Here is a 27685-nt window from a genome sequence, read left to right as displayed (position 1 = left end):
ACTTTTAACCATCCATGTTATGGTGACACCAAATCGATAATTAGGAATTTTTCGGTAAGTGTGATTTTTGAGATGCACTCCATCCATGGTTCTAAAACTTGGTGACCATGTCGGCCGAGTCAAAACTCAAGTAGACGAGATTTCAAGCTGAGTAATCGAGATTCGAGAAACTTGAATCACAAGAGAGAGTCAGTTCCGACTCAATCGAGTCCTCGATTTATACCCAACCTGGCAGGATATTTAGTTGAGTACAGTTTTTGAACTATGATCCATCCAGGATGTGCCCCACAGATCAGATTATCTAGATATCCATAGAGGCAGGTCAAATGTGAGGAGGATATATCACCATTATGAAAATGGTGGCCACGGGAGTCCTGTCCCAAAGGTAGTAAGTGCTTGTGACTGGTTTCAACTTCCAACTTCCAACTTGGTTGACGGTAGCTGGCAAAAGATATCAACATCCGAGACAGTGACTGGCAACAACTTTCAACTTGCAATTCCAGGACGATCTGCCAGTTTCAAGAAACCCATCACCAATAACCACCTACTACAAGATGTCAATAAATACCAAGACTATCGAACACTGCTATTGTCTGTATCTAGCATAAGAGGAACATCACAAACTGGTGGATATTTGATCACTCAATTACTATAACAGCCAATATTTTGTACTATGTTTGGATAGTGTGCTTCCAATTATATAAATGAATAACTGCAGATCACATTTAAAAAATAATTTTTTTTTAAAAGGCGAAGGACAAGATCAATTTTTTATCATGCTCGTTTCAACGTCCCATGGATGACAGCAAAATCTCCAACTGAAATTTCAAGTCCCTTGTGCAACTTTAACCAAATGGTGTTTGACAGCCCTGCTACGGTTAACATGTGATGAAACTCAAGGTACTTGAGAGCTCTACAAATAAAAGCTTCGAGTGTTTGCATTGGGTTGTGCATCATACAGGAATTGAACCCATGAATTTACGAATTATAGCCATTCGGCCATGGATGCTTAACAGGCAGCATCATACATCATGAATAATCAAATTCCAATTGAAATGAAATCTTTAGGAGGAGCCAATGAAACATCATCAATTCAAATCCTTGATCTTCACATTGAGAGAGATTGAGAATTCTCACTATTTCTTAGAAACTGTAGAGACATCAAACCTCTGAACTACAATTCATTTTTTTTTTTCCTAAAGAACATGGTACTCATCTTTCTTTGGCTAGTTTCTGCATCTTTAGCCTACCAAAAGCAGCAAGCAGGAGAGTTGGAAACGAAGTAGGAAACAGGAAAAGACATTAATGACCTTGGAGAAATCACAGCGGTTTGAAACAAGAGTGGCACCATCCCAAGTAGAAAATCTGTGCAATTATATTCCATAATGAAATGGAAAGCTAAGATGCCAAACCCCAACATCATAATTGCAAATTTGAAAATTTGAGTAAATCTAATTATTGAAACTAAATCAAATAGGACAGAGACTCCTATATAGCAATTACGAGAGGAGAAACGGAACCTGATATTCAAATCTTAGCTTGCTGATGCACCAGGCTTCACCTTCTCTCTCAGGAACTGCCGTATATGTTCACGTTTCCAGTTGTCAATTCTGCAAAATCAAATATAGAAACCCTCAGTGCACAGAAAATAGCCCTCAATTTTGAGGGTTTTTTTTTTTTTTTTGGTGTTATGACACCGTTTTCTATGGTTTGTGATTTATGAAATCGATCTTGAAACAGAAAAGTAATGTTTTTCTGATTAGTTCTCTAGCAGTTTTGTAGTAAAATTTCTGCTATGCTTTTGTTTCCACTCCTATGGCATTAGTTTGATTTGTTAACTCCACCTGAGTCTGACTGCCAGCCATCTGCCTAGTAAAGGAGGGTTGACGTCAAATAGGTAGCCTGTCGTGAACTTTTTCCAAGCAACAATGAGAATCCCTGATTGGGGTGTTGATGATTTTTCAAAATTCACAAAGAGACTTTAGGCCAATAAGCCTCATTGGCAGCCCTTACAAAATCTTGGCTAAAGTCCTCGAAAGCAAATTCAGAAAAGTCCTGCCCTTGGTCATTTTGGAAAATCAAGGTGCATTTATTGCGGAGGGCAATCCTAATGCAGAGGCATTTTCACACTGGGCTCAAGTGGGGTCGCCTGTTGGATGCAGAGGCACACTCAGGGCGGGTGACCCATGCGATTTGGGGCCCACGGGGGAAGTCTCGTGTTCGAGACTCCTCACTGGGGGTGATTAATGTAGGGGCATTTTCACACCGGGCTCGAGTGGGGTCGCTTGTGGGATGCAAGGGCATACTCGGGATGGGTACGGCCCACAGAGAAGGTCTCGTGTTCGAGACTCCTCACCAGGGGTGATTAATGCGCATTTCACACCTGGCTCGAGTGGGGTAGCTCGTAGGATGCGGGGACACACTCAGGGTGGGCGGCCCATGTGATTTGGGGCTCACGAAGGGGGCTCGGCCGAGGTCCTAACCCATGAGATGTGGGGCCTGGGCTATGAGATAAATGGATTAATTCGCCATACTCTAACAGTTCGAGCTTTTAGAGCAAGTGGTTAATTGTCCTGCATCAAATTGGTATCAGAGCGGGAGGTCTCGTGTTCCAGACTCCTCACCGGGGGTGATTAATGCAGGGGCATTTTCACACTGGGCTCAAGTGGAGTCGCCTGTTGGATGCAGGGGCACACTCGGGGTGGGTGACCCATGCGATTTGGGGCCCACGGGGGAGGTCTCGTGTTCGAGACTCCTTACCAGGGGTGATTAATACGCATTTCACACCGGGCTTGAGTGGGGTAGCCCGTGGGATGCAGGGACACACTCGGGGTGGGCGGCCCATGTGATTTGGAGCCCACGAAGGGGGTTCGGCCGAGGTCCTAACCCATGAGATGTGGGGCCTGGGCTATGAGATAAATGGATTAATTTGCCATACTCTAACAGTTCGAGCTTTTAGAGCAAGTGGTTAATTGTCCTGCATCAAATCCTCAACAGTGCACTACTAGCCCACGAATGCATTGATTCAAGAAACAGGGAGAAAAAAAAGGGGGCAATATGCAAGCTAGATATTGAAAAGGCATATGATCATGTAGACTGGGGTTTCATGAAATACATGTTGCAAAGAATTGGATGTGGATCGAGATGGGTTAGTTGGATAATGGAATGTGTGTCCTCCACATCCTTCTCAGCGATGGTCAACGGATCCCCAAAGGGATTCTTCAAAGCTTCTAGGGGTCTAAGGCAGGATGATCCCCTCTCTCCCTTTCTATTCCTAGTGGTTGCGAAAGCTCTTAGTACCATGTTATCCAAAGGGTAGCAAAAGGGGCTCATTTCAGGTTTTCAAACTTCTACTTTTGGGCCTACGATATCTCATCTTAAGTTTGCGGACGATACTTTACTGTTTTGCGACGTGGACTGGGTCAAGATTGACAATTTGAGGAAAATATTGGGGTGTTTTAAAGAGGTTTCAGGGTTGAAGATAAACATGGCTAAATCAGAAATGCCGGGTATTGGTATGTCAAATGAAGAGTTATTAAACTATGCAAGAGTAGTTGCGTGCCGTACAGGATCTTTTCCATCATCTTATTTGGGACTCCCACCATGCTTAGGAAAACCCTCCCAAGCATTTATGGAACAAAGTTATAGAAAGATCCCAATGGAAATTGATAGAAAAAATCAACAAATTGAGGGATTTTTTGTGGCAAGGTACAGAGGATAAACACAAATTTCATCTTTTGAAATGGGAAGAGATTTGCTATCCCCTAGTCGAGGGAGGAGTTCGTTTGAGAGATCTCGCATCTATGAACGAGGCTTTGCTCAGTAAATGGCAATGGAGATTCGGAACCGAAGAAAATAAACTTTGGAGGTAAGTCATTGCTCAGAAGTACGGATTGGAAGAAAGAGGCTGGGTGACCAAGAAGCCATCATTATACCATACCTCCGCTATTTGGAAGGCTATATCCTCGGTGGTCCCATCAATTATGAGTTCTTCATTTAATCATTATACCGTACCTCGGCTATTTGGAAGGCAATGGACATTCGGAGCCGAAGAAAGTAAGCTTTGGAGGAAAGTCATTGCTCAGAAGTACTGATTAGAAGAAAGGGGCTGGGTGACCAAGAAGTCATCATCATACATTACATTGGTTATTTGGAAGGCTATATCCTCGGTGGTCCCATTGATTATGAGTTATTCTTCATTTAATCTTGGTGACGAATCACGGATTCGTTTTTGGGAGGACACTTGGTGCGGTTGTAGGCCTCTAGCGGAGGATTTTCCTTGGCATTGCTCTCTTCGGAGAAGAACATTTCGGTCCAAGGGTGCTTCTCATTTGAAGGCAGTAGGGGTGCATGGTGTCCTCCATGTAGAAGGGCTCTTTCAGATTCAAAAGCAGAGGAGTTCGCAAAATTATTGGAGTGTCTCCAACTCTATTTTCCTTCCGCATAATTGAGTGATTCTTTGGTCTGGCCGACTACTCCTTCAGGTGCATTTTCGGTTAAGTCATTTTACAATACAATCCATCCTCAAAGGAATCTCCACAGCAACATCTACCCATTTGAATTTTGGTTCTACAGGGCCCCTCCTAAGGTAGCATGCTTCGCATAGTTGGCGGGTTGGAAATGGACCCTTACGAATGACCATCTACAAAAAAGGGGAATGATCCTACCAAACATTTGTCTTCTATGCATGATGGATGCAGAAGGACTCGACCATCTTCTAATCCATTGCCATTTTGCCAATCAGCTGTAAAGCCACATTATGAAATTTTTTGAAGTGTAGTGGGTCATGCCATATTCAGTTCCAAACCTTATCCTGGCGTGGCACGGCATCCAGCTGCCAAAACATTGCCTTCCTCTGTGGAGATTGAGCTTTCTAGCTTGTTTTTGGAATATATGGGGCAAACGTAACGCGCGTTGCTTTGACGACAAGTTTAAATCATGAGATCGAGTTCTTTGGAAATCTAAGAGAGACGTATCAGATTGGGCTTCGAATATTCATCACGTTGACACTAATGTAGCACGCTCCCTTTTGGGTTGTTAACACGTTCTCTTGTATTCTTTCGGCTTTACTATTTGTCAGGTTGCTCTCTAATAAAATCTTCTCATTTATAGCTGTTCAAAAAGAAAAACAAAGCAACTAATGACATTAATAGTAGCAAATATAAAAATGGGAATAAAAAGCCTATACAACTGATTTTATGCTAACACTCCATCCCAAACCCTACTGCTTGGACTAGACCACGGAATCTTAACTAGTTCCCTAACTTGATATAACATATAACTTGAGAAAGGGCCTCTTAAGCAATCCTATGGATTAGGGTGCTAGCCCCTAATCCTTTTTAGGTGGGGTCGAGGGATAACCTCTCAACCCCTAATCCCTCCTTTATTGTTGCTCTTTTTGTTTGATTAATGAAGTTTTGAGTTTCCATTAGAAAAGAACTAACAGTCTAACAGTATGGAAATTGGAAACCAAGTTTTCACCCAACTTAAGCACTTAACTAACTCTTTCTAACTAACCACTGATTAACCAAGGCCTGTGTACTAACCATACTTAACCAAGATATCAAACCATGACTAAATCAATTCTAAGCACTAACGGTGACATGTGATGACATCAAGATCACATCTTGCCACAACCATGTTCCCTATTGTAACTAGGTTATAACTTCTTGAATTCTTGCCCGGATTATGTGATCTGGTAGTTGTTGGAAAGGTAACTCGATAGGCTATCAAATGGTATCGACCTCGCATTCTTGCCATGCTTGCATTGTTTGAACCCAAAAAACCATTTTCTTGGATCGAAATTAGTTAGGTCCCTTCAAGATGTGAAGATCCAGAGCCTCTTTACCTGCATCCTTACATGGTGCCTTCAGTTTGGGAAACCTCTTACTTTGGCATGCATTATGTGCCTACTACTGCCAGTAGGTTATAACATGAGCATTGTTTGAGCAATCACTATGATATCATCTGTGAATAACTAGAGGGATTTAGTTGGCCAACCTACAATGCCCAGACATGGATGCAGAGACAATTAAAGAGAGGGAATGGACACTCCAGCATTTTATGAAGTCCAGGAACTAGATATGGATAAAGATATCCCCATCTGACACATCGTTCTAAATAACAAGCAGACTAGAGTAGGATAAATTTTAACTATGTATTATAAGTATCCATGAGAATCTGCTACCAATGTCACTATCAGTACCTCTAAGTGTATATCTCTAACCATTTCGGTAATCTAGGGGCTAAAATAGTTACATGCTAGGATCTAGAAGATGAAGTATACTGAAAGCCAAGAGAAATGCATGAGAGAGAGAGAGAGAGAGAGAGAGAGAGAGAGAGAGACCTTATGGTTTCCTTGTGATGGCCATCATCATCCAGCATGGCAAGTCTTGGTGGAGAAGCATATACATATTGGACTTTAAGAGAGGGGAACTGATCCTTCTCTTCCTCGATGAATCCAACAACTTCAGGATAGAATACAAGTTTCCTCATGCATACCTCTAAAATTGCACCTGAGTAAGTAACCTGCAATAGCAAATAGAATAGGTCACTTTCAATTGTCCTTCAGACAAAAAGAAGATATCCTATTCTTTGGAATCGATGGATCTAAAAAAGTGTACTTATTCAAGAAATAAATAAATAAGCTTCCTCAACTAATAATTTAGAACAGCCTCATCACAACATGATACGTAGTCATTATATATTACAACTGCTTGAAGAGTCAGATTCAAATGTGAAACATGCTTCTTTCATCTTTTTTTCTTCTTTTTTTTTTTTGTGAAGAAAAATAAAAAATAAAAGAGCAAAAAACATACAAAACTACAGCCAGGAGTCATGATGAGCTATCGTCTTCCCAAGAGGTCAAACGTAAAAAAAATACAAAGAAAACCCAAAAAAAAAAAAAAAAAAGCACTCAATCGTCCCGTAACACCCAGCAGCCCACAAAGCCTATACCTTCCACACATGCCATGGCACTGAGCATGCCAGTTTGGATTTTTTTTTAAAAATGGGATTGATATGCCTCTGAAATCTGGAAGATACAGGGCCTAACCCACCCTCATAAAAATAATCTTTCTGGGAATTAAATCCACCTTTCCTCTCTAACTTCGAAAATACAGGCATTCTTTTCTTTCCAGACACCCCATAAAACTGAAAACAGCACCACCTCCCATAAAATTGAATCTCATGAGGCAGACGGGTCTCTTCCTGATCCCACCATCAGATCATAAAAGGACACACTATACCAAATAGATTGGAAATACTTTCCCAGACGGCCCTTGTGACTTTGCAATGAATAAAGAGGTGTTTAATGGACTCTTCATCCTCCTTGCATGAAAGCACATGTTTGGAATTACCATTTTCCTCTTCTTGAGATTATTAACGGTGAGAATTTTATTAGCCATAGCAATCCACACAAAAGCTTGGACAGTGAGCACTACAAAAGCTTTCCACACCTTCAGCCTTGAAGATGGATTTTCGTTGATTTCTGTCACAAATTTCAAGAATCGATCAAAGAGAAATTATCATGCTTCAACATTTCCAAATTTGCCCGCCTCCAATCAATATTCCAGTAAGGCTTTTGAAAGAGGTAAATCATTAAGATTCTGGTGAAGCATCACATTCTAAAAAATCGTACCCAGCCCCCACTAACATCACAGAAAACCATAGCCTTTGCTTCTTTATTTCTAGAAAGATGGAAAAGTGAAGGAAAGGCTTCCAAAAGGAGGATATCATCAGTCATGAGTTTGGTTCAAGCTTACCTGGATCATGGGTGGAACAGGCACACACTAGGTACGTACAGTATAGTTTTATATACAGATTCATACAGTTCTTCATATGCAAAATGATAAATATTATCATTATAGGTCCTGTGTGCATGGTATTATATAATGAGTGCAGTTAAATAAATCAAAGTATCAATCTCTATGTTCAGAATATGTATTGACATAACAAGTTAATCTACATGTTACGAGTATCGAAGCATTAATTTGGATCGGCAAAAATAGTGACGTGGATTGCAAATGACCCATAATCCAGAATGTTTTTATTTTTTATTTTTTAAGGTAACGATTTTATTGTAAAAGAAAATGAAAGCTGAACAACCAAAGACAAGCAACAAGGCAAACCAAGATGAAGACGAGAGGGGGCACTCAACAAGAGCCTTTGTATTTGAGGCCCAGCCCATTACATCCAAATTTTCCCTCCTAATGACCTCCGAAAACAGCCTGCTACAATTACACAACCACTGATTATTCCTCTCTCCCCATAATCCAGGCTGTAGGATTTGGAACAGAAAACATAGGGGGGTTGGCGATCAAGCTAACATCCAATTTTTCCCTTCTAAAGACCTAAACCAGCCCACTATGATTATGGAAGCACTAATTATTTCTCTCTCCCCATAATCCAGATCGTAGGATTTGGAATAGAAAATGTAGGGGGGCTGGCAATCAAGGTAACATTGGTTTGATTCCCCATATAGATGTGCATCCCCTTTATCCTTACTAATGCTTTTCCTCCATGAATTTGGCATTTTCTATCTTAAAAGTTTCTCCAAGAAGACTCATTAACCAAACAAATCTGACCTCACTTACGTCCTCCCTAGCCTTACTGATATATTGTCCATCTAAAAAGCTTTTATCCAATCCAATGTAATTGAATCTGGGTTGAGTTTTTTGGCCTAATTGATAATTGGGTCAGATTCAAGTCCAACGATTTGAATCCAACTAGAAATTGGATCAGGTTGGGTAACCCAAACATATGATTTTATTTATTTAGTTAGTTAGTTTTATCTTTTATCTAATTATATATAATATATATATATATATATATATATATATATATATATATATATATATATATATATAACCTACTATGTTTCTGGGGTGGATCAGAATCTAAATCCATACCTGTTTCTAGAACCAATCCAGATGCAAACTCAATTCAGAATCCTAATTCATGCCTAAAATCGAACCCACTGGGATCCAATTCTTGGGGCGATAATGAATAGATCAAGCCTGACTACACCCGCTTTGACCAGGCAATCAACCATGCTGTTTGCATCCCACAGGACATGGCTGAGCCCCATGCATTAGTCCAGCATCTCCACCCAATCTGCAGCCCTTCCCAGAAGCCCATGCAATAGAATTCTTAGAATCAATCTTGAAAATGGCTGAAAAAGAACTGATATTGAATAGCCACTTTCCTGCCAGCAACATAGTAAATGCTTCCCCATATTGGAATCCTGGAAAGTGGAAACAAATCCGACCCACCCAAAAACTCTGTGAGAACACTGCCAATGCAGTCCCAGATGACACCTCCCATCCCTGCTGGGCCAGGTTTACTGAGTGAGCTGCCATCAAAGTTAATTTTGAAGAATCCAATAGGGTGAGGAGACTAGCAGGCAGCTAGTTGGGAACTCCCGAGAACACATACACAGCTGGTTGAAGAATCCAATAGGGTGAGGAGACTAGCAGGCAGCTGGTTGGGAGATTCCGGAGAACACATCAAAACTTCAGATAATCTCGTCTTAATGTTGTTCAGAGAGAAACCTCTGAATGTTTCATCCACCTTTGCCTAGTCAATTATAAGATTGTGTATCTTCTTTCCAGCTTATGAATCATAGAAGACCTTCCAACAAAAAAACGCTTGTTCCTTCTCGATCCATATTGACCGAATAACTGCATGAGCCACCAAACTCCACAAAGCATGTCCAAATCATACCCCCACGCACCTGAGCACCACCATTCAATAACATTCATAACTGATTTGAGGAACACCCACAACACCCCAACTTTGGATAGCACCACATTTCCAAATTTCCAAGGCAAAAGCACGATGCAGAAAAATTTGATCCATGGTTTCTTCATTTGCACAGCACAAGATGCAACTGCTTGGGATCAACATGCCTCTGCTCTTAAGGTGGTTGATAGTGAGAATTTTATCAAGCCATGCAGTCCATATAAAAGCTTTGATGTTGAGGGGGCAGTGATGTTCCAAACCTTAGAGAATGTTTGCAGAAAAAAGTGATTCACAGTTTCATCATCTGCACAACACAAGATGCATCTACTTGAGATCAACATGCCTCTGCTCTTAAGGTGGTTGATAGTGAGAATTTTATCGAGCCACGTAGTACATATAAAAGCTTTGATGTTGAGGGGGCAGTGATGTTCCAAACCTTGAGTAATTTCTATGATCGTCCATGGACAACTCTTTCACCATCGATTTGGCAGAAACTACCCATCAGATTCAAATTCCCAAATCCTTCTATATGGCCCAATCCTTGGAATACACACAACCTGAAGCACGGTATTCAAATAACGGTAACACTCTAATGGTTACATTTTGTTTTATTTTTTAAGAAAAAATGTGAAAAAATACTAGAAATTTTAGAATTATTAAAGGATTTCAAATCAATTATCTTTTTCTGGTTTTGAAGATGTCTATGATTGTGTAATGGGCCATTCTTTGGTAAGAATGATATCTCGGGCTACCTGATGATATTAGTAACTTGAGAGACTTATACTGACCACTTGAATGCCCCCAGAACAGGCTGAAATTCATGCAATTTGTGGGATGCATCCAACTAATGCATATCCCTAACCATTTGATACCATTTCTCTCAAGAAATTTGAGGAAAAATCAAAATTAAATTCAGATTAATGGTCCATGCAATCTATGGGATTCATCTCGCCAATGCATATTCCTAAGCATTTGACATCATTCTCCTCAAGAATTTAAGGAAAAAAATTAAAAAGAAAAATTGGTCACAATTCCTTCCAAAAATAACTCAATATTACCAAAAAAAAAAAAAAAAAAAAAAAAAAAAAAAAGACGAAAAATGAAAAACACTTATTAAGTGCATGCATGAGTAGATCTGAACTCCATATATATATTTGAACAATCTCCACTCCAAATAATTTACAATTTTTATTTTTTAATTTTGAAAATTGCTGAAAATATATAAAAGCCAGCAAAAAAAAAATAGTGACACAAAAATGGTCAAATTGAACACAAATTTAGCAAAATTTGGTTAATTTGAAAATATAACATTGAATCAGAACATTCAAAGCAAGAACAAAAATAAAATAAAATTCCCTTCCTTTTCAAAATTTTCCCAATTCAGCCCCACATCCTTGTTTATTAAAAAATGGCTTAAATCTTCTACTTTAATCTTTGAATTTTGCATAAATCTAGTTGAAATTGGGTTAAAATAGTCTTAAGAAGCAAAAATGTTAAGAAAAGAAGGAAAAATTAAATGAAAATAACCCTCTAAAAGGGACATATTATGCATGGTCATAATGGATTGTTACAGGCCCATCGTGGTCCAAAATTTTTTGACACGGGCCATTACGACCTTGTATCCCATAATAGTTAGTGCCATTATGTAATCGCTATTGTATACCTTGGTCTCAAGGGACTTCAAAGGTTGTGACATGCTACTAACTTCATCATCTCGAAGTTGGCCTAAAGATGGGCACCATAAAAGCGTAACTGGTCCAGTTCCTGTCTGCTCCGGATATTTAGTCCTCTACTTTGCCAAACTCCAAGTTTCTTGGGTCATTTGCCCAGCTCAATTCCTGGGCTTGGCACTGGGGTAGCGGTGACAAGGACTTTATAGTTGTCTAGCCTTTGAGGGCCACAGCCGTCCTCTGGGAAATCTGGAAAGAAAGAAATTCTGCAACACCTCCACGCCTTCCTCTAGAGTCACAGGGCTAGTTGTCAAGGACATCAAGGACTGAGCCTCGATTATCAACCTATCTAACTATTCGTTGACATCTCGTCTGCTGGACTAGTGGGTTGGTTTCGATCATTGCCTAGTGGGTAGCCCTGTTTCCCACCTCCCTTGAAGCTATTGTTTGTTCAAGTTTTATAACAAGCTTTTTCCAGGTTTCTCTGCTTTTTGTTTTGTTTTGTTTTTGTCTGTTTTCTTTGTTTCTTTCTGTTGCCTTTGGCTCCCTTCAATAATATTTAGTAAAAAAAAAAAAAAACAAGCATATCATCCACCAGTTGAAAATATTGACTAATTGTGGGCTCTCCATCCACCGCAACCAAGAACAGGTTTGTAAATTTTTCAGCAAGTGGCACCAATGTTATCAAAATTGTATGATTCATATCATATTGTATGGGTGTATGATTTGAATTGTACACCACCCAATTCCTATATCCTAAATAATTGTACGATTATCGTATCGAATAGTACAATAATCCTATCAAATCGTAAGATAATTGTGGATTGCGTTAATGGGCCAAAAAAAAGCTTTAAAAATCAAAATTTTATTTTTATTCTTATTATTTTTTTTTGGTTTGTACCATTTTACTCATAAAATATGAAAAAGGCTCTCCCCTATTAAAAATATCCTTGTTTTTTTTCTTTTGAGAGAGAGAGAGAGAGAGAGAGAGAGAGAGAGAGAGAGAGAGAGATGAGGATTTTGATATTTAAAAACCCAAAACAAAGAAATCAAGATATCTTTTTATTCATAATGGAATCGAATGCTATTTTTTCTAACATGATTTTATACAAGAAAGGTACAAATGAATAAATTTTTTAAAGGACTCTCATATGTCTTTTAAGATAAATTTTTTGAAGGACAATAAAAGAAAACAAAGGAAAAAGACAAGAATCCCTTACTATCATGATATTTATACCATATACATTTTTCCAAATGATAATATCATGATATGTATTACTTTTTTGGTACATGTTGATGGTAAATTGATGATTAATGAGTTTTTAATCTTTTTTTATTTACTTATATCTTTTCATGTGTTTTTTTATATATATATTTTTTTGTAAATCAGAAAAAATCTTACGATTTACGATACGATTCAAACCCTATTACGATTTACGATATGATAATGATTTTGAAGACATTGAGTGGCACCTCTAAGCACCACTGATGATCCCAGAATCCAACTCTCACCTAAACCACCCTCCACGTGAAAATGATTGAGACAAAATTGTGCAGCCTGTCCCTGCATGAAAGAGCATACTCTCTACGAGGTGACATTAAGGTCCCAACAATTTTTAGCCATACTATACTTAGCAGCGAGAATTCTAAAGACTATTCATCAAGCCCAAGTCTCCACACCACTTGCACATCATTGCTATGTTCGTGGATCCGAAGCTTTTGATACCTAGACCCCCATTCAGCATTGGTTCGTAGACCACCTTCCAAGCCACTAGATGGAATTTTTGAGCCCCTTCCAGACATCATCATCATCTATGCCTTATCCCAATTAATTAGGATTGGCTACATGAATCCTTTTCCGCCACTCCACTCTATCAAAGGCCATAACTTCAATTAGATCATAGGTCATCTAGTCTTTTCTTACTACTTCCACCCACGTTCTTTTGGGCATTCCCCTTGCCTTTTTAGAGCTTCAACTTCTACTAATTCACTCATTCTAACTGACACAATTCTTGGTCTCTATTACACATGAACAAACCATTTGTCTACTTTCCCTCATCTTGTTACCTACTAGTGTTGGTCCTCAATTCCCTCAAATGCATTCATTTCTAAATCTATCCTTGTCTTACCACTCATCCATCTCAACATCCTCATTTTAGCTACACTCATCCTATGCACATGTTGTTCCTTAATTGCCCAAGAAATTTGACCCATAAAGCATGGCTGTTCTTATAGTCATCCTATAAAAAATTCCCTTCCGATTTGAGTGGTACACGACAATCACATAAAACTCCAGAGGCACATCTCCATTTCTTCCACCTGTTTGAATTCTATGGGCAACATCCTTCTCAATCTCTCCACTCTCATGAACTATCGACCCAAGATATTGATAGTGGTCATTTTGGGAAACTTCTTGGATAGCAATCTTTACTAATTCCTAGTTACCACTCCTGTTATTACCAAAACTACACTCCATATACTCTATTTTAGTCCGACAAATTTTAAATCCTTTTGATTTTAAAGTACCTCTCTATAAATCTAGCTTTGTGTTTACACCCTTTATTGTCTTGTCAATCAAAACTATGCCATCTACAAATAACATACGTCATGGTTATCTCTTCTTACAAATTCCTCATTAACTCACCATAAACAATGCAAAATGTAGTGGCCCAATGTTGACCCCTGATGCTAGCCTATAGTAATTGCAAGGTATTCCGTATTAGTAACGGTGGCCGTAACGGTCACCACCCTTACTGATATGGGTATCAGTTGTAATGACCGATACAGGGGCATAACGACTGTTATGACCACCGTAACGGTTGAAAATTTTATTTTGCCCGACAAATTCTGAAAAAATATTTAGAAAATCAAGAATAGTGTAAATATTCCAAATATGTATTCATTTTTCGTTTTGAACATATTTATGGTAGTGTAACGGTCCACTCTTTAGTGGGAGTGTTGTATTAGGCTGTCTAGTGAATTTGTGAACATGATTATATGTATCTAATGTTTACACATCACAATCAAGCGTTAAAACTAAAAATAGAAAAAATTGCATATATACTATTGCTCAAATCACTCCAATTTATGATTTTAATATTAAAAACTATAGTAACAGTGCTCGAAATCTATTACAAAATGATCTAGGAGAGTTTTTGGAATGAGAAAAGTAAAAAAAAATAAAAATAAAAAATAAAAGAAAAAGAAAAGAAAGAGGGGGAGGGGGGATTTAAATATAAAAAAAAATTGGTTGCTTTTTGACCGTTACGGGGGTAACGGCCGATACGGTCCCAAAAAATCAACTGCCCCGTTTCACCCTCGTATCGCGTAACGGTCATGGCCGTTACCTATACGTATCGGCCTTAATGGGCATATCATAACGGATACGGAACACCTTGAGTAATTGGGAACTCACTTTTCTCTCTACTAGTGGTCTTGGCATTTGTTATTGCTCCCTCACACATATCCTTAATCATTTCAATATATCCTCTTGAAACTCTTTTCTCTCCCAACACCCACCAGATTAAATCTCTAGAGATCTATTGTAAGCTTTCTCTAGGCCAATAAAGACCATGTGGAGATCCTCCCTCCACTTCTTATATTTCTCAATCAATTGTCATAAGTAGGAAAATAGCTTCAGTGGTAAACCTACATGGCATGAAACAAAACTAATTTTCTAATACATTTGTCTCAAGCCTTAGTCTTTGGTTAATCACTCTTTTCAAAAGTTTCATAGTATGGCTCATAAGTTTAATCCCAAGATAGGTAGGGCAACTGTATGTCTCTTTTATTGTTCTAAATAAGTACCACGATACTTTTCTTCCATTCATCTAACATTTTCTTCAATCTTACAATCTTGTTGAACAACTTTCTCAACCAAAATAACCCAGTATCTCCTATACACTTCCAAACCTTTATTGGTATACCATCTAGTCCAAGGGCCTTTCCAATTTTTAGCTTTCTCAAAGCTTCTTTCACATCTGATATCCTAATCCTATAAAGGTATCCATGGACTCAGACATTATTTGAGTTTATGGCTCTTATATCTATGGATCTCAGAGTGATTGTCATTTAACAAGTTCTGAAAAGAGCTCCTCCACCTTTCATTGATCTCATTGTCCTTGACTGGTATCCTCTGGTCATCGCACTTAATGCATCTAACATGATCTAGATCCCAACTCTTCGCCTCTCTCATTTTTGCAAATTAGAAGACATTTGTTTCATCTTTTCTTGTTCCTAATCTATTGCACAAATCATCATAAGCCTCAAGTTTAGCCTTAGTTGCTACTTTCTTAGCAATCTTTTCGTCATTTGTGTATTGTTCAAGATTTCCATGGTTACTAGTCCTTTGCCATGCTTTGAAACATGCACGTTTCTCGTTAATAACTTTTTCTACACCGTCATTCCACCACCAAGTTTTCTCATATGATTGGCTTTTCCTCTAGATACTACTAAAACATCTTTTGACACTTTCCTAATGCACTTAGCCATCTCATTCCACCGAACATTTACTTCCTCAATATTTCACTTTCTTTCTTCCATCAATTTATCTCTAAATAACATTGTTTCCTCTCATTTTAAATTCCACCAACTAGTTTTTGGACACCTATTAATTTCATTCCATTTCTTCCATCAACATCCATAACCATTAACCAATGTTGTGCTGTCAAACTCTCTATAGCTATCACCTTGCAGTCCTTATATATTGATCGCTCAATCTTCCTAAGAACTAAGAAGAAATCCATTTGGCTTATATATGATCCACTTTTGAAACTTATTAGATGTTAATGTTAAAAATAAAAATAAAAAAAATGTGCTCAAATCTCGTAAATGCAAGAGGTGTGGCCCACTTATGTTTTTGGGGATTCCCTTCATAATGGTCTGTGCGCACCATATGAACAGATTGCCTGGAATATAAAAATAATGATGGGCCTACACACAATCTGATTTTTATATGGTGGGTGTCCTTCCCTGTTGTTCCTTGTGTTGTGGCCAACTTGAGTTCTGGATTGGCCTCATTTTCTGAAACTTCGCTGAGCATGGAGGGGAGCACTATACACTTTATGGACAATATGTATTAGAGATTCACATCAAGGTCAGCCTCACACAACTAAAAGTTTAATCATTCAATTATACGAGTCATGTGAGGTGGCTCGGTCCAAATCACCGCGACTTGGACAGCATAAACCGAGTCGGATGAGTTGACTGGTTTAGGGGTTCAGGGTCCATTCCACTGTAAGTTGGTGTCCTATATCAATGGGCACCAAAACCGGTATATATCAGGCAACATGTACCTGTTTTGGAACCGTTTCTAGAAGCTTCTGAAGTTCCACTGAGCATCATGAAACAAGATGCCACAGCATAAAAGTACCCTTGGGACTAATTAAACTAGTCACATCTTTCCTCCATTTTCTGCTCTTTGGTGCACCATGTAAGTATCATGTTATTCTTAATTACGAAGAACAAGAGAAATGCCTAAATTATCAGCACGTTTGATTATTTAGCACATAAGGGAGTGTTTGGTAACACCACCAGAAGCTACTTCTGGCAGCTTCTGTTACAAAATAGAAACTATTGGAGAAGCTATCTAAAGTGTGGAATGGCTTCTATTTTGAAAGAGAAGCCGCTATCAAATGCAAACTAAATTGCTAAAACATTTATCAAGTATGCAGAGTAAAAAACCGATCCAAATAATGCAAAGTAAAAGCAATCTAGAGCATGCATGTGAGCTTTAAGGATTAAAAAACAATAATTATTTCATAAACAATTTATCCATACCTTACTCATCGAATCATCGGAGTCCTCTGTGCAGCACTTCCTACAATCTGATACCAACTCTGTAAATAAATACTTCAAACTTTTAGCACTATTGATTCGATGCTTACCTTGTATGAATAGTGCCAATTTGAGTTGTCCTACTTCTTACACATTTACAAAATAATGCGATGCAAATCATCATTTTTTATAGGCAAATCATGATCTCCATATACATACATAAACAGGGCATGTGAATCATGACAAAAGGGCAAACCAAACAATTTTTAAAACTATGTTCAACAATAATGATCTCCATATACATATATAAAACAGGCATGCCTCTAAACCATATATCATACAAATGGCACATGTCTATGACAATCCAAACAAGATATCCAATGGGTTCTGCTGTTGATAAACCCATGACCAACATTTGCTTTGATTGGACTGTCTTAACCATCTAGTAAAGAGACCTTTTCACATGCATGAACTGCCCCACGCCCACCCACACACACACACATGCACATACACATTGATCCACCCACCCATGTGTGCGTGCTAGCATGCACCCACACCCACCCACCCATATAGATGATGGAGAGATATAGAGAGAGGGGCCTCAAGTCCAACCAGCTGGATCACGAGTTAAGGTTCACCTAGATAACAACTTCCATAGGTTAAGTGCATGAAACATCCGGCCCTTCCAATAGGTTGGACCCACCGTGGGGACCACCTAGTGCAAAAATCATCTCCATAAACTCATAACATGGGCCAAACCATAGAAAACAACATTCATCCATTGATAAATAGCAAAATAAAAGTGTGGTCCACTCTATGAGTGGATGTAGCAGATTTTTGGCTAAGGTAATCCACATGATGGGGCCAACCTATTGGATGGGTTGAACGTCACATGAACATTGAAAGATTGGAAGATGTATTCTAAGCATAGTTCTAAATGTCGATCTCGGCCTAGCGGAAAAATGATACGATACGGCGTCACGTATCAGTATCGGGGCCGTATCAGTCAGCATTTTTTTAAGTAAAAAAATATTAGAAAAATAGGAAAAATAAAATACACAAGAATCTATCATGTTTTTTATTTTGTATTTTGACTATATATTCAATGATGTATTGGACCATTCTTCGATGAGAATGTTGTCTGTCAATTTGACTTGTTGAAAGTCAACTAAATGGGCTCTAATTAAACACAAATCAAGCATGATTTGGTGAACAATGGCCCATTAAATTGAAAACCTTTTCAATTTTTCCCATAATGGTCCACTTCACTTCGATTTGTCAAATTTCATTCAAATCATTTGTTTTGATCCCAAAATAGGTTTAGATATAGCCTAAAATGAGTTTTTAAGCTTCTTCCATGGTTTAAATGACAAAAGAAGAGGAAATATGAGTGTATTTTCTTCTTCTTTCTGATCAGTACAATTCTCTACGTCAATTCTCAAAAAAAAAAAAAAAGGACTTTTATGTGCGTATTGTCCCATATTGACCGATACAGGCCGACACAAACCGACACTGGTCAGTTTTTTCATATTGGGCCGATATGACCCCGTATCACATATCGTCTCATGCCAATACGGATACGATATGGCCTTATCGGCCAATACGATACCAATATTCATATCCATGATTCTGGATCAACTGTAACTTATGGCCCAACTGGTGGGACTTGAGACCTCATATATAATAAAATAAAATATTACATATATATATATATATCAGCCTTGTCCCAACTAATTGGGGTCCCTCTATCAAAGACCGCATCATAAAAGAAACAACACTGTATGATTGCGGATTTTCTTTTTCTTCTTGATCGTGAACTCTTTAAGAACTTGTTCGTTCGTGCGCCACTAATTAAACAAAATATTTGGGTTGTCGTGAACTCTTTAAGAACTTGGCCATCTCGAGGTTAGACGGCCATCCTCGACCCTACCCATGCTGACACATCGACCCTCCTCGAGCCCAAAGAACGTCTTGAGCGTCGCACCTCAACGCGTGTCGACGTTAGTCGATCCCTATTGCTCTCGTCTCATGCGAACTCTCTACGAGGCACTACCCGCGATGTATTGCTTCTAGCACGTGGTAGGCCCGACCAATATCCCTTTGGTTCAGAGGAGTCGGGTTCGGGTCCTCTCTTATTCGAGACGCGTGCGGCCGATGCTGCTTTAACCTCAGCTGGCGACACGTACGCTGGTTCAGATGCCTCAGGCTCTAACTCCTTCACCAAACCGTCTCCCAGCATTATTATCTCAGCTTTGGCTCCTCCAGTCTCCCACCCTTTACCTTCTCCCACGCTCCTCTCTCAATCCCTTTCCTTCCCGATCAAGGCTCGAGAGAGAGATGGTTCCGAGAGAGCTCCTTCCCTCCCCTCTCCTCTTGCGGGGTTTTCTGTCTTCGCCTTGGAGGATCACTCTTGGTCTTTGGAGAACCCTCCTACCCCCACTTCCCCCTCTGCTTCCATTCTTTCTAACCAGGAATAGCAAGACCTATACCTATCGATTGTTTCTCTTTTTCAGGATGGCTCTGGAGAAGAAGTCATCGTAGCAGAGACGCTGCAGATGCGAAGGGGCCAATCTTTGCCGCAGGTGGAAGACAGTGCTATGGAAGCAAAAGATGATCTGGGCAGGACTACGCTGATCGACTCCATATACAATAAAAAATGGATTCGTGATGCTCTAGGGCACGTTGGGAGATCGGTGGGTCTCTCCTTTGGGGATAACTCAGAAGACTTTACCACTTTGTTCCAGTGCGTCGAATCTCGCGGCCGTCCGCTTCCGACTTCGAGGTCACCCATCCATTGGAAGGTCAGGTCCGCAAGTAACAGTGATATCCCCGCAATGATACAAGACCTTCATCCAATGGACAGACATCAGGGTAAACGAGGCAGATCGGTTTCCCGATGAAGGTTCTCTCCTGGAACATAAGAGGAGTGGGGTCGAAGCAGAAGAGGAGGATGATTAAATTCTCCTGTGGAAGATACAACCCGAAAGTTCTTTGTTTACAGGAAACCAAAGTTAGCCAATTCAACGATGCTCTTTTGGGGACTCTGTGGAAGGTTAGAGATGCAAAATGGGCTGCCCTTGATGCTTCGGGTAGTTCCGGAGGAGTTCTAGTGGCCTGGAACTCAACCAGATGGTCCCTGATTGATAGCAGGGTGGGATCCTTCTCGGTGTCTGTAACCCTGCAACAAGTTTCCTCCAATCTCCGGTGCCTCATTGCGTCGGTCTATGGCCCCAACGTGGAAGCCAAAAAACAAGAATTCTTAGCCGAGCTCAGTGAGAACAGACAATTTTTCGGGTCTTCTGTGTATAGCAGGCGACTTCAACTTGATCAAATCCTGCGAGGAAAAATCCCACGGCAACACTACTACGACTTTAATAAGGGCATTTTCTGCCTGGATAGACGATCAAGATCTTCTCGACCTTCCGCTCCTAGGTGCCCGATTCACCTGGACCAATGGGAGAGCTTCTCCTTGCTTATCCAGACTGGGCAGATTTCTGTTGTCCCCGAAATGGCTCACATCCTTCCTGTCTACTTCCCAATCTACCCAACCTCGCACGACTTCCGATCATTGTCCCATTCTCCTGTCTGCAAAGGAAACAAATTGGGGTCCCAAACCTTTCCAGTTTGATCTCTCCTGGCTTAAAATAGAAGGGTTTCATCTCTTGGTTACTGAATGGTGGGCCAGCTTCAAAGTTGAAGGATTTGCCGGGTTCAGACTCAGTTCTAAACTCAGGATGCTAAAAGACAAGCTAAAGCAGTGGAAATTGGAGGTCCTAATCAAAAGACATTTAGAGCTCGTTGTTCTGGTGTCCCAAATCTCAGACATTGATTCAGGCATTAAAGATGGGAGAGTCTCTCTGGACATCCTCTCCAAGCGCATTCACCTGATCCAATCTCTATCTTCCAGGGTCCTCGAAGATTAGATTTCTTGGAAGCAAAAATCTCGGGCAAAATGGTTAAGGGAGGGAGATAAAAATACCAAGTTCTTCCACAACATTGCAAGTATAAATGCCAGAGCCAACAAAATCAGCAGCATAGTGGTGGAAGGAATCAGAATTGAAGACAGAGAGGCAATAGCTGGAGAAGCAGTTGCCCACTTCCAGTCTCTCCTTCAGACAGATGGCTGGATCAAACCGCAGCTGGACAATCTTTCGTTTGATTCTATTACTGAAGAAGAGGCGCTATCGCTCAAAGCCGCTTTCTCAGTGGAGAGGAAGTGAAAGAAGCTGTAGCCAATTTAGGTGGAGATAAAGCTCCTGGGCCGGACGGGTTTCTGATTCTTTTTTTCCATTCGTTTTGGGAGATGTTGCAAGAGGATGTCATGGCTTTTATCAACGAGTTCCATGCGAGAGGTTGGATCTCGAAAGGGCTAGGTTTGGGCTTTCTTGCCCTTATTCCCAAGTTCCCTGGAGCTGCATCTTTTAAAGATTTTCGTCCGACATGTTTGCTCGGGGCCCCTTATAAAATTCTTGCCAAGATCCTCTCGGCCCGTCTGATAAAGGTTATAGACAAACTCATTTCAGCTAATCAGAGTGCTTTCATCCCTAGGAGACAGATCACTGATTGCGCTTTAATCGCCAACGAAGTGCTGCATTCTAGCCATCTGTCTGGTCTGAAATATCTTTTTTGCAAGCTAGATGTGGAAAAAGCTTACGACCACGTTGAATGAGGTTTCCTACAGTATCTGATGAAAAGGATGGAGTTCAGCGATAAATCGAGACAGTGGATAGGGGAATGTACAGGATCTGCTCGTCTGTCGATCCTTCTCAATGGCTCGCCGAGGGTTTTTTTTTCCGAAGCTCTAGAGGTCTGAGGCAAGAGGACCCTCTGTCTCCGTTTCTGTTCCTTCTGGTAGGGGAGGCCCTTTCAAGGATGCTTCATCAGGGTCAGCACTCAGGTATTCTTAAAGGAATTAACGTCAAAGGCCTCCCTGACCCTACATCTCACATTCAGTATGCCGACGACACCCTTGTTTTCAATGTCGCCTCTCAGCAAAATGTGGACAACCTACGCACGACTCTTCGTTGCTTTGAGGCAGTTTCAGGCCAATCGATCAATCTGTCCAAGTCAAAGCTAATAGGGATAAACATGAAGCAAGAAGAATCCGAAGGTTGGGCCTCCTCTCTCCAATGTGCGGCTGCTGCCCTTCCCTCCTCCTTCGTCGACCTCCCTTTATGCATAGGTGCCCCCCCTAAGTCTGCCTGGGAGGTCTTACTTAGAATAGGTGCCTATCTCGCCAAATGGAAGTGCAGACTTCTCTCATTGGGGGGCCAGCTCACCCTGATAAAAGCAGCACTCTCCAACCTCCCCCTATATATGATGTCTCTTTTTCGCTGCCCCACTTCTATCGTCAAGTCCATTGACAAGCTGAGAAGGGATTTTCTCTGGCATGGGAAATCCGAGAGATCCAAATTTCACCTGATGGACTGGAAGATTGTCTGCAACCAGATTCAACATGGTGCGGGGGTAAAAAAATCTTTATCTTATGAATCAGACGCTGTTGGGGAAATGGACTTAGAGGTTAGGGATGGATACCGGGAGCCTTTGGAACTCCCTGATCAAGGGCAAATATGGCAGGTTGGTCTGCGGCTGGTGGACGAAGGAGTCCTCTCGATATCGGGCTTCGGTTCTGTGGAGAGGGATCCTCTCCATGAAGGAAAAGGTTCTTTTGGCGGTCAGATTTCAGGTTGGTAAAGGTGATAAGATCAAATTTTGGGAGGACACTTGGCTGGAGGACGCTCCCCTGAAAGTCAATTTCCCGAACATTTTTCTATTGGCTCCCAACAAAAACGTTCTTGTTGCTGATTGTTATTCTATCGCTGCTGGTCAAGCTGTCTAGCACGTGGAGTGTAGGTGATATCTGCAAGATTGGGAAATCCAGGAATACGCCAACCTCCTCCTGGCATGCGTTCAGAGAGCAGTCCCAGATCCCTTAGCCGCAGACTCCATTCTATGGAACCTGGATAAAACTAGTGTCTTCACGGTTAAAACCCTTTACAGGGCTCTGGAGACCCAAGTTTCTATCCACGCGCCCTCCTTTAATCATATTTGGAAGTATTCGGCCCCTCCCAAGATCAACGTCTTCGGTTGGCTAGCGGGAAATAAGAAAATTCTGACTGTGGATAAGCTGCGCAAAAGAGGGATGCCCCTGCCTAACATCTGTTTGTGCTGCATGAGGAATACAGAGTCTGTCGATCATCTCCTCATTCACTGCCCCTTCGCCTACCCAATTTGGGCCGAGTTTTGTTCTCGCTTTAGTGTCAGTTGGTGTTTTCCTTCTTCGGCAGACCTCCTCCTCAAGACCTAGCATGGAGTTCTGCTTGGCAAAGGCAGAACTCGCTTGTAGAGATTGGTGATCCTTGCCATGTGGTGGGCTGTGTGGAATGAGAGGAATAGCAGATGCTTTCGGGACATCACTCTTCCTTCCTCCATGGTGGCTTTTAAGGCAAAGGGTTTCATTGTAGAATGGGTGGCCCTGGCGCCCGCTTTGAAGGGTTATGATTTTCTTTTTTTAGGTGTTTAGTTGGGTTACCGCCTCGGCATTCCGTTTTAGCCCTTCCCTCCTCCCCTCTTCTCCTTTTGTATCTTTTCCCTTTTTAATGCATTCGTGATTTCTCAAAATAAATAAATAAATAAATAAAAATCGGAATCATCGATGATTGTTTCTGAAGTTTATCCACGGTCATAACCCTCCCTCTCCCTACCGACTAGCCAAACAAAAGCCACAATCTTCGAGGGAGCTCCATACGACCAAACATACCACATTTGCACACTGCCCCCCTTTCCTACTTTGTTCGTGCATATCATAAAACGACCGAACGGAAAAGCATTGGGATTTGTTGATCTAAGGAAGACTAAGGCCCTAAACCATTCCATTTTGAATTAACTTGCCTCGAAGTAGGTTTTGTTGATCTAGGGAAGGAGTGGTGGGATTCTTTTCCGGTCATCCGGGTGATATTTGATTCCAAAAAGATGAAGCTTCTCCAAGGCAAAATCAATGTGTAGAAAAAGGAAGCGTTGGGAGGTAGAGAGCAAGAATTGGGATTCATTCTTAATGAAATCCAAGCTGTAGATATCAAGGAGGAGGGATCAGAGCTGCCGAAAGGAGAAAAGTGCAAGAGAGAGACTCTCACTCTTGATTATAGAAGTTGTTTGAGGGAAGAGGAGTAAAATGGATACAATAGTTCAAGGCAATGTGGATTGAGGAAAGAGATTGAATACAAAGTTCTATCATGGAATCGCAATTGCTATTGGCGGAGAGAAACAAAGTTTGTGAATCTATTGTGAATTTCCATATGGGACTCCTTTCCAACGAGGGTTGGGTTAGACTGAGGTAAGATAATCTTACATATTCAAAGCTCTCTACATTGGAGGTGGATTCTCTAGAGAAGCTGATTTTAGATGAGAAGATTAAAGCAACAATAGATGCTTTGGGAAGAGACAAAGCGTCGGGTTCAAATGGTTATCCATTGACCTTTTTTTTTCCAGATTTTTTTGGAGATGATTAAAAAGGTTGTGATTGCATTCATTGTCGAGTCCTTCTCAAGCAGTCGAATTTCAACCAAAAAGGGTGCATCATTCATTACATTAATTCCAAAGAAAGGGGGAATGACATGCTTGAGAGATTATATACTTATTAGAGCTCCATATGAAATTTTGGCAGACGTGTTGGCTACAAAGTTGAGATTGGCCTTGGGAAGTGTAGTATCCAAGGTCCACAGTGTGTTCGTCGGAAGGAGACAGATTTTGGATAGTTTTTTAATTGCCCACGAGTGTATTCACAATCATAATAAGGAAGGTAGGAGAGGCGTGGTTTGCAAGGTTGATTAAAAAAGGTGTATGATCACGTGGACAAGGACTTCTTAGATTACATGTTGGATCAGGTAGGGCGTGGCGAGAAATGGAGATGGATTTAGGCATGTGTCAAATCAGCTAAGTTCTCAATCCTTGTAAATGGGTTACCTAAATGTTTCTTCGGGTCATGGAGAGAGATAAGGCAAGGGGATCCTCCATTGTCATTCTTGTTCATGGTGGTGACGGAAGCTTTAAGCAAAATGCTAGATAAAGGGTAATGGTGGGTCCTATAAGTGCCTTCAAGGTTGACAAAAGCAATTTCCAAGTCTCCAGTTTGCATATGATATAATGCTATTTTGTGGGGTAGAGAAGGCAGAAGTGGATAACCTTCGGAACATTATATGTTGCTTTGAGGCAGTTTCAGGTTTAAAGGTTAATGTTCAGAAATGTGAATTGTTGGGTATATGTGCACCGAAGGAGGTTGAGGAGCTAGAAAGTCTTTGGGTGTAGAGCCGATTCATTTACATCTACTTATCTGGGGTTCCATCTTTGTGTTAGTAAGCCCGCAACGAATTTGTGGGATAGGGTGATTGAGAAGGTGGAAAGGAAACTATCTTTGTGGAAGTGCCATCATCTATCATTAGGGAGTAGGTTGACTCTGATTAATGCGGCGCTACCAATCCTCTTAGTTTTGTTTTGGATTCATTGTTATTCCTTTGGCTTTCGGGCCCTTCCTAATCAAATAATAAATGGTCAAAAAAAAAATTTTGCTCTCCTATAATAATAAAAATATGTGAAGGTGGAAACCTTTTAATACATAACATATTCACCTAAAACAAACGTACCCCAACTTTTGTCATTTCCTCTTGATTAAATTGAATGTTCAGGATTCAATTCACTTGCACATCCAAACACAGAATAAATTTCCAACCGCCTCAGCGATCAGCAAAACAGCTGTAGGTAGCTGAAACTTCAACAAAATGACCACGGATTCTCTACCTATTGCATGAAACCCTAAAATTTTAACAGATTCAGATTCTATTATCTGAGAAACATCACCTTTCCCAGTAAGTTCCATGAAAAGGATAATGAATTCTCTACAGTTCCATGAAAAGGATAATGAATTCTCTACAAATGACACGAATCAGTACAAATTAAACAGATTAAGATTCTCAGATCTATAAAAACAATATATTTGCCAAAAATGTCAGTAACAGAACAGAGTCCTGATTACATGAAACGCTATAAAAATTTTCAGCAGCACCAAAATCATTGTGATGGGACACAAGTGCTTCCCCCGCAACAAAAAAACAATGCCAAAAAAAAGGGGGATCAGCAGATCTGAAATAGAATAATCAAAGGAAAGTCGAGAGTGAGAAGCATACCTTCATTTTTAACGTATTCGGCAAATCTGTTGCAGTCGGAGCAGAGAGCGAGACCTGTAAACCCTAGATTTTCGCACTCTTTGTAACTCAGCTGCTGCTGCTCCTCCTCTCCGGAAACCAAAACCAAAGCAAGGAATAGAAAGATGAGGAGATTTGAGGCGAATCCCAGACTCATCTCTCTCTCTCTCTAGACGATGGACGATCGGTCGTTTGAAATTTCAGAAACCCCTTCTCTCGTTCTCTGCAGGCTGTAGCGGGAGACTGGAGCGGTGTTCTACTCTAAAGTACGCATGATGCGCAGTGCGCATTCATGAATCGGGCCTACGGCACCTCGACTGGAGGGTAACTACGAACAGAATGCTCCGATTTCAAATTGCACGAGTGGGGCCCATGGTACTGTGATCCGGACCGTTGGTCTACTCCGATTTACTATGGATGGACGATGACCTAAAAAGAACATTTCTAACCTTTGTCCTTGTGTTCAGAATATAGACGGTTACGTGGAGAAACGCATACGTGGTCCAGGCTCAATTGAAAGGGCCGCAGTACTAATGGCTATGATCTTCTTGTCTCGAGATCACATGGTTAGTCCGTCCAATCTCTATCGTGGCGCGACGATCAAATAATCTAAACCGTTGAGCCATAGGTTCCACCTGTGTACGTTGAACTCCCTCCCCTCACACGTGTGGTGAGGTCGAAGTCAGGCCGTCGCGGGATTAGAGTATGATAATTTGACTATACTTAAATTGGTGGTCACGTAGACTTTTGACTGACCTGGCATTGGGTTGGACCCCGGCAAGACGTATCGGGTCCGGTCTTAAACTTGGGCTATACAAACACCGACCGGGTAAATTTTGGGTTAGGCTTGGTTTAAGAGGTCTTAGGATGGTGGAGCCAACTCTCATGGATGTATAAAACATATTTGAGTGCAGATTGTCTATTTTAAAGGATAGAAAATTCCAATGCAGTCAAGATTTATTAATTTATATCATTTTAGATGATTTAAGCTACAAGATATGTTGTATTTCTTTCTCCCAAATAAATTACGTGCTACACAACATGGCTTTTAAATGAGTAGTTGTCCTATGGTTTAACTTGCTTGTTTAGAAAATATTAAAGTTTTTTTTTTCTTTCTTTTTTAAATGATAAATAGTTATATATATATAATTAATTAATAAAATTATATGTATAAAAAATAAAATGTATATTGAAAATATAGCAAGTTAATATAATAATAAAAATATTAATATATATCCAACCGAGCCCACTTGGATTGAGAATTTCTAACTTGAGACTGGGTTATGTTATATTTAGTTGGAG

At 40.4% G+C, this 27685-nt stretch overlaps 1 protein-coding gene across 2 annotated transcripts; it reads right to left on the bottom strand.

The window, feature by feature from the left end:
- Positions 1-813: 813 nt before the first annotated feature.
- Positions 814-26692, bottom strand: LOC131240129 (uncharacterized). Of its 2 annotated transcripts, none has more exons than XM_058238193.1 (5): positions 26366-26692; positions 17190-17248; positions 6347-6528; positions 1521-1610; positions 814-1365 (listed from the first exon to the last, which is right to left on the bottom strand). In XM_058238193.1, exons 1-4 carry the CDS (start codon positions 26538-26540, stop codon positions 1535-1537), a joined length of 492 nt encoding a protein of 163 aa, XP_058094176.1. In that variant the 5' UTR covers positions 26541-26692; the 3' UTR covers positions 814-1365; positions 1521-1534. The 2 variants fall into 2 exon arrangements, with proteins under 2 accessions (XP_058094176.1, XP_058094175.1); XM_058238192.1 differs by having other exon boundaries at positions 814-1246; positions 26366-26690.
- Between the last annotated feature and the right edge of the window lie 993 nt (positions 26693-27685).

Source organism: Magnolia sinica, chromosome 3 (genome assembly GCF_029962835.1).
Source record: "Magnolia sinica isolate HGM2019 chromosome 3, MsV1, whole genome shotgun sequence".
In the NCBI taxonomy this organism is placed as follows: Eukaryota; Viridiplantae; Streptophyta; class Magnoliopsida; order Magnoliales; family Magnoliaceae; genus Magnolia; species Magnolia sinica.
This window is presented reverse-complemented; position numbering and strand designations above follow the sequence as displayed.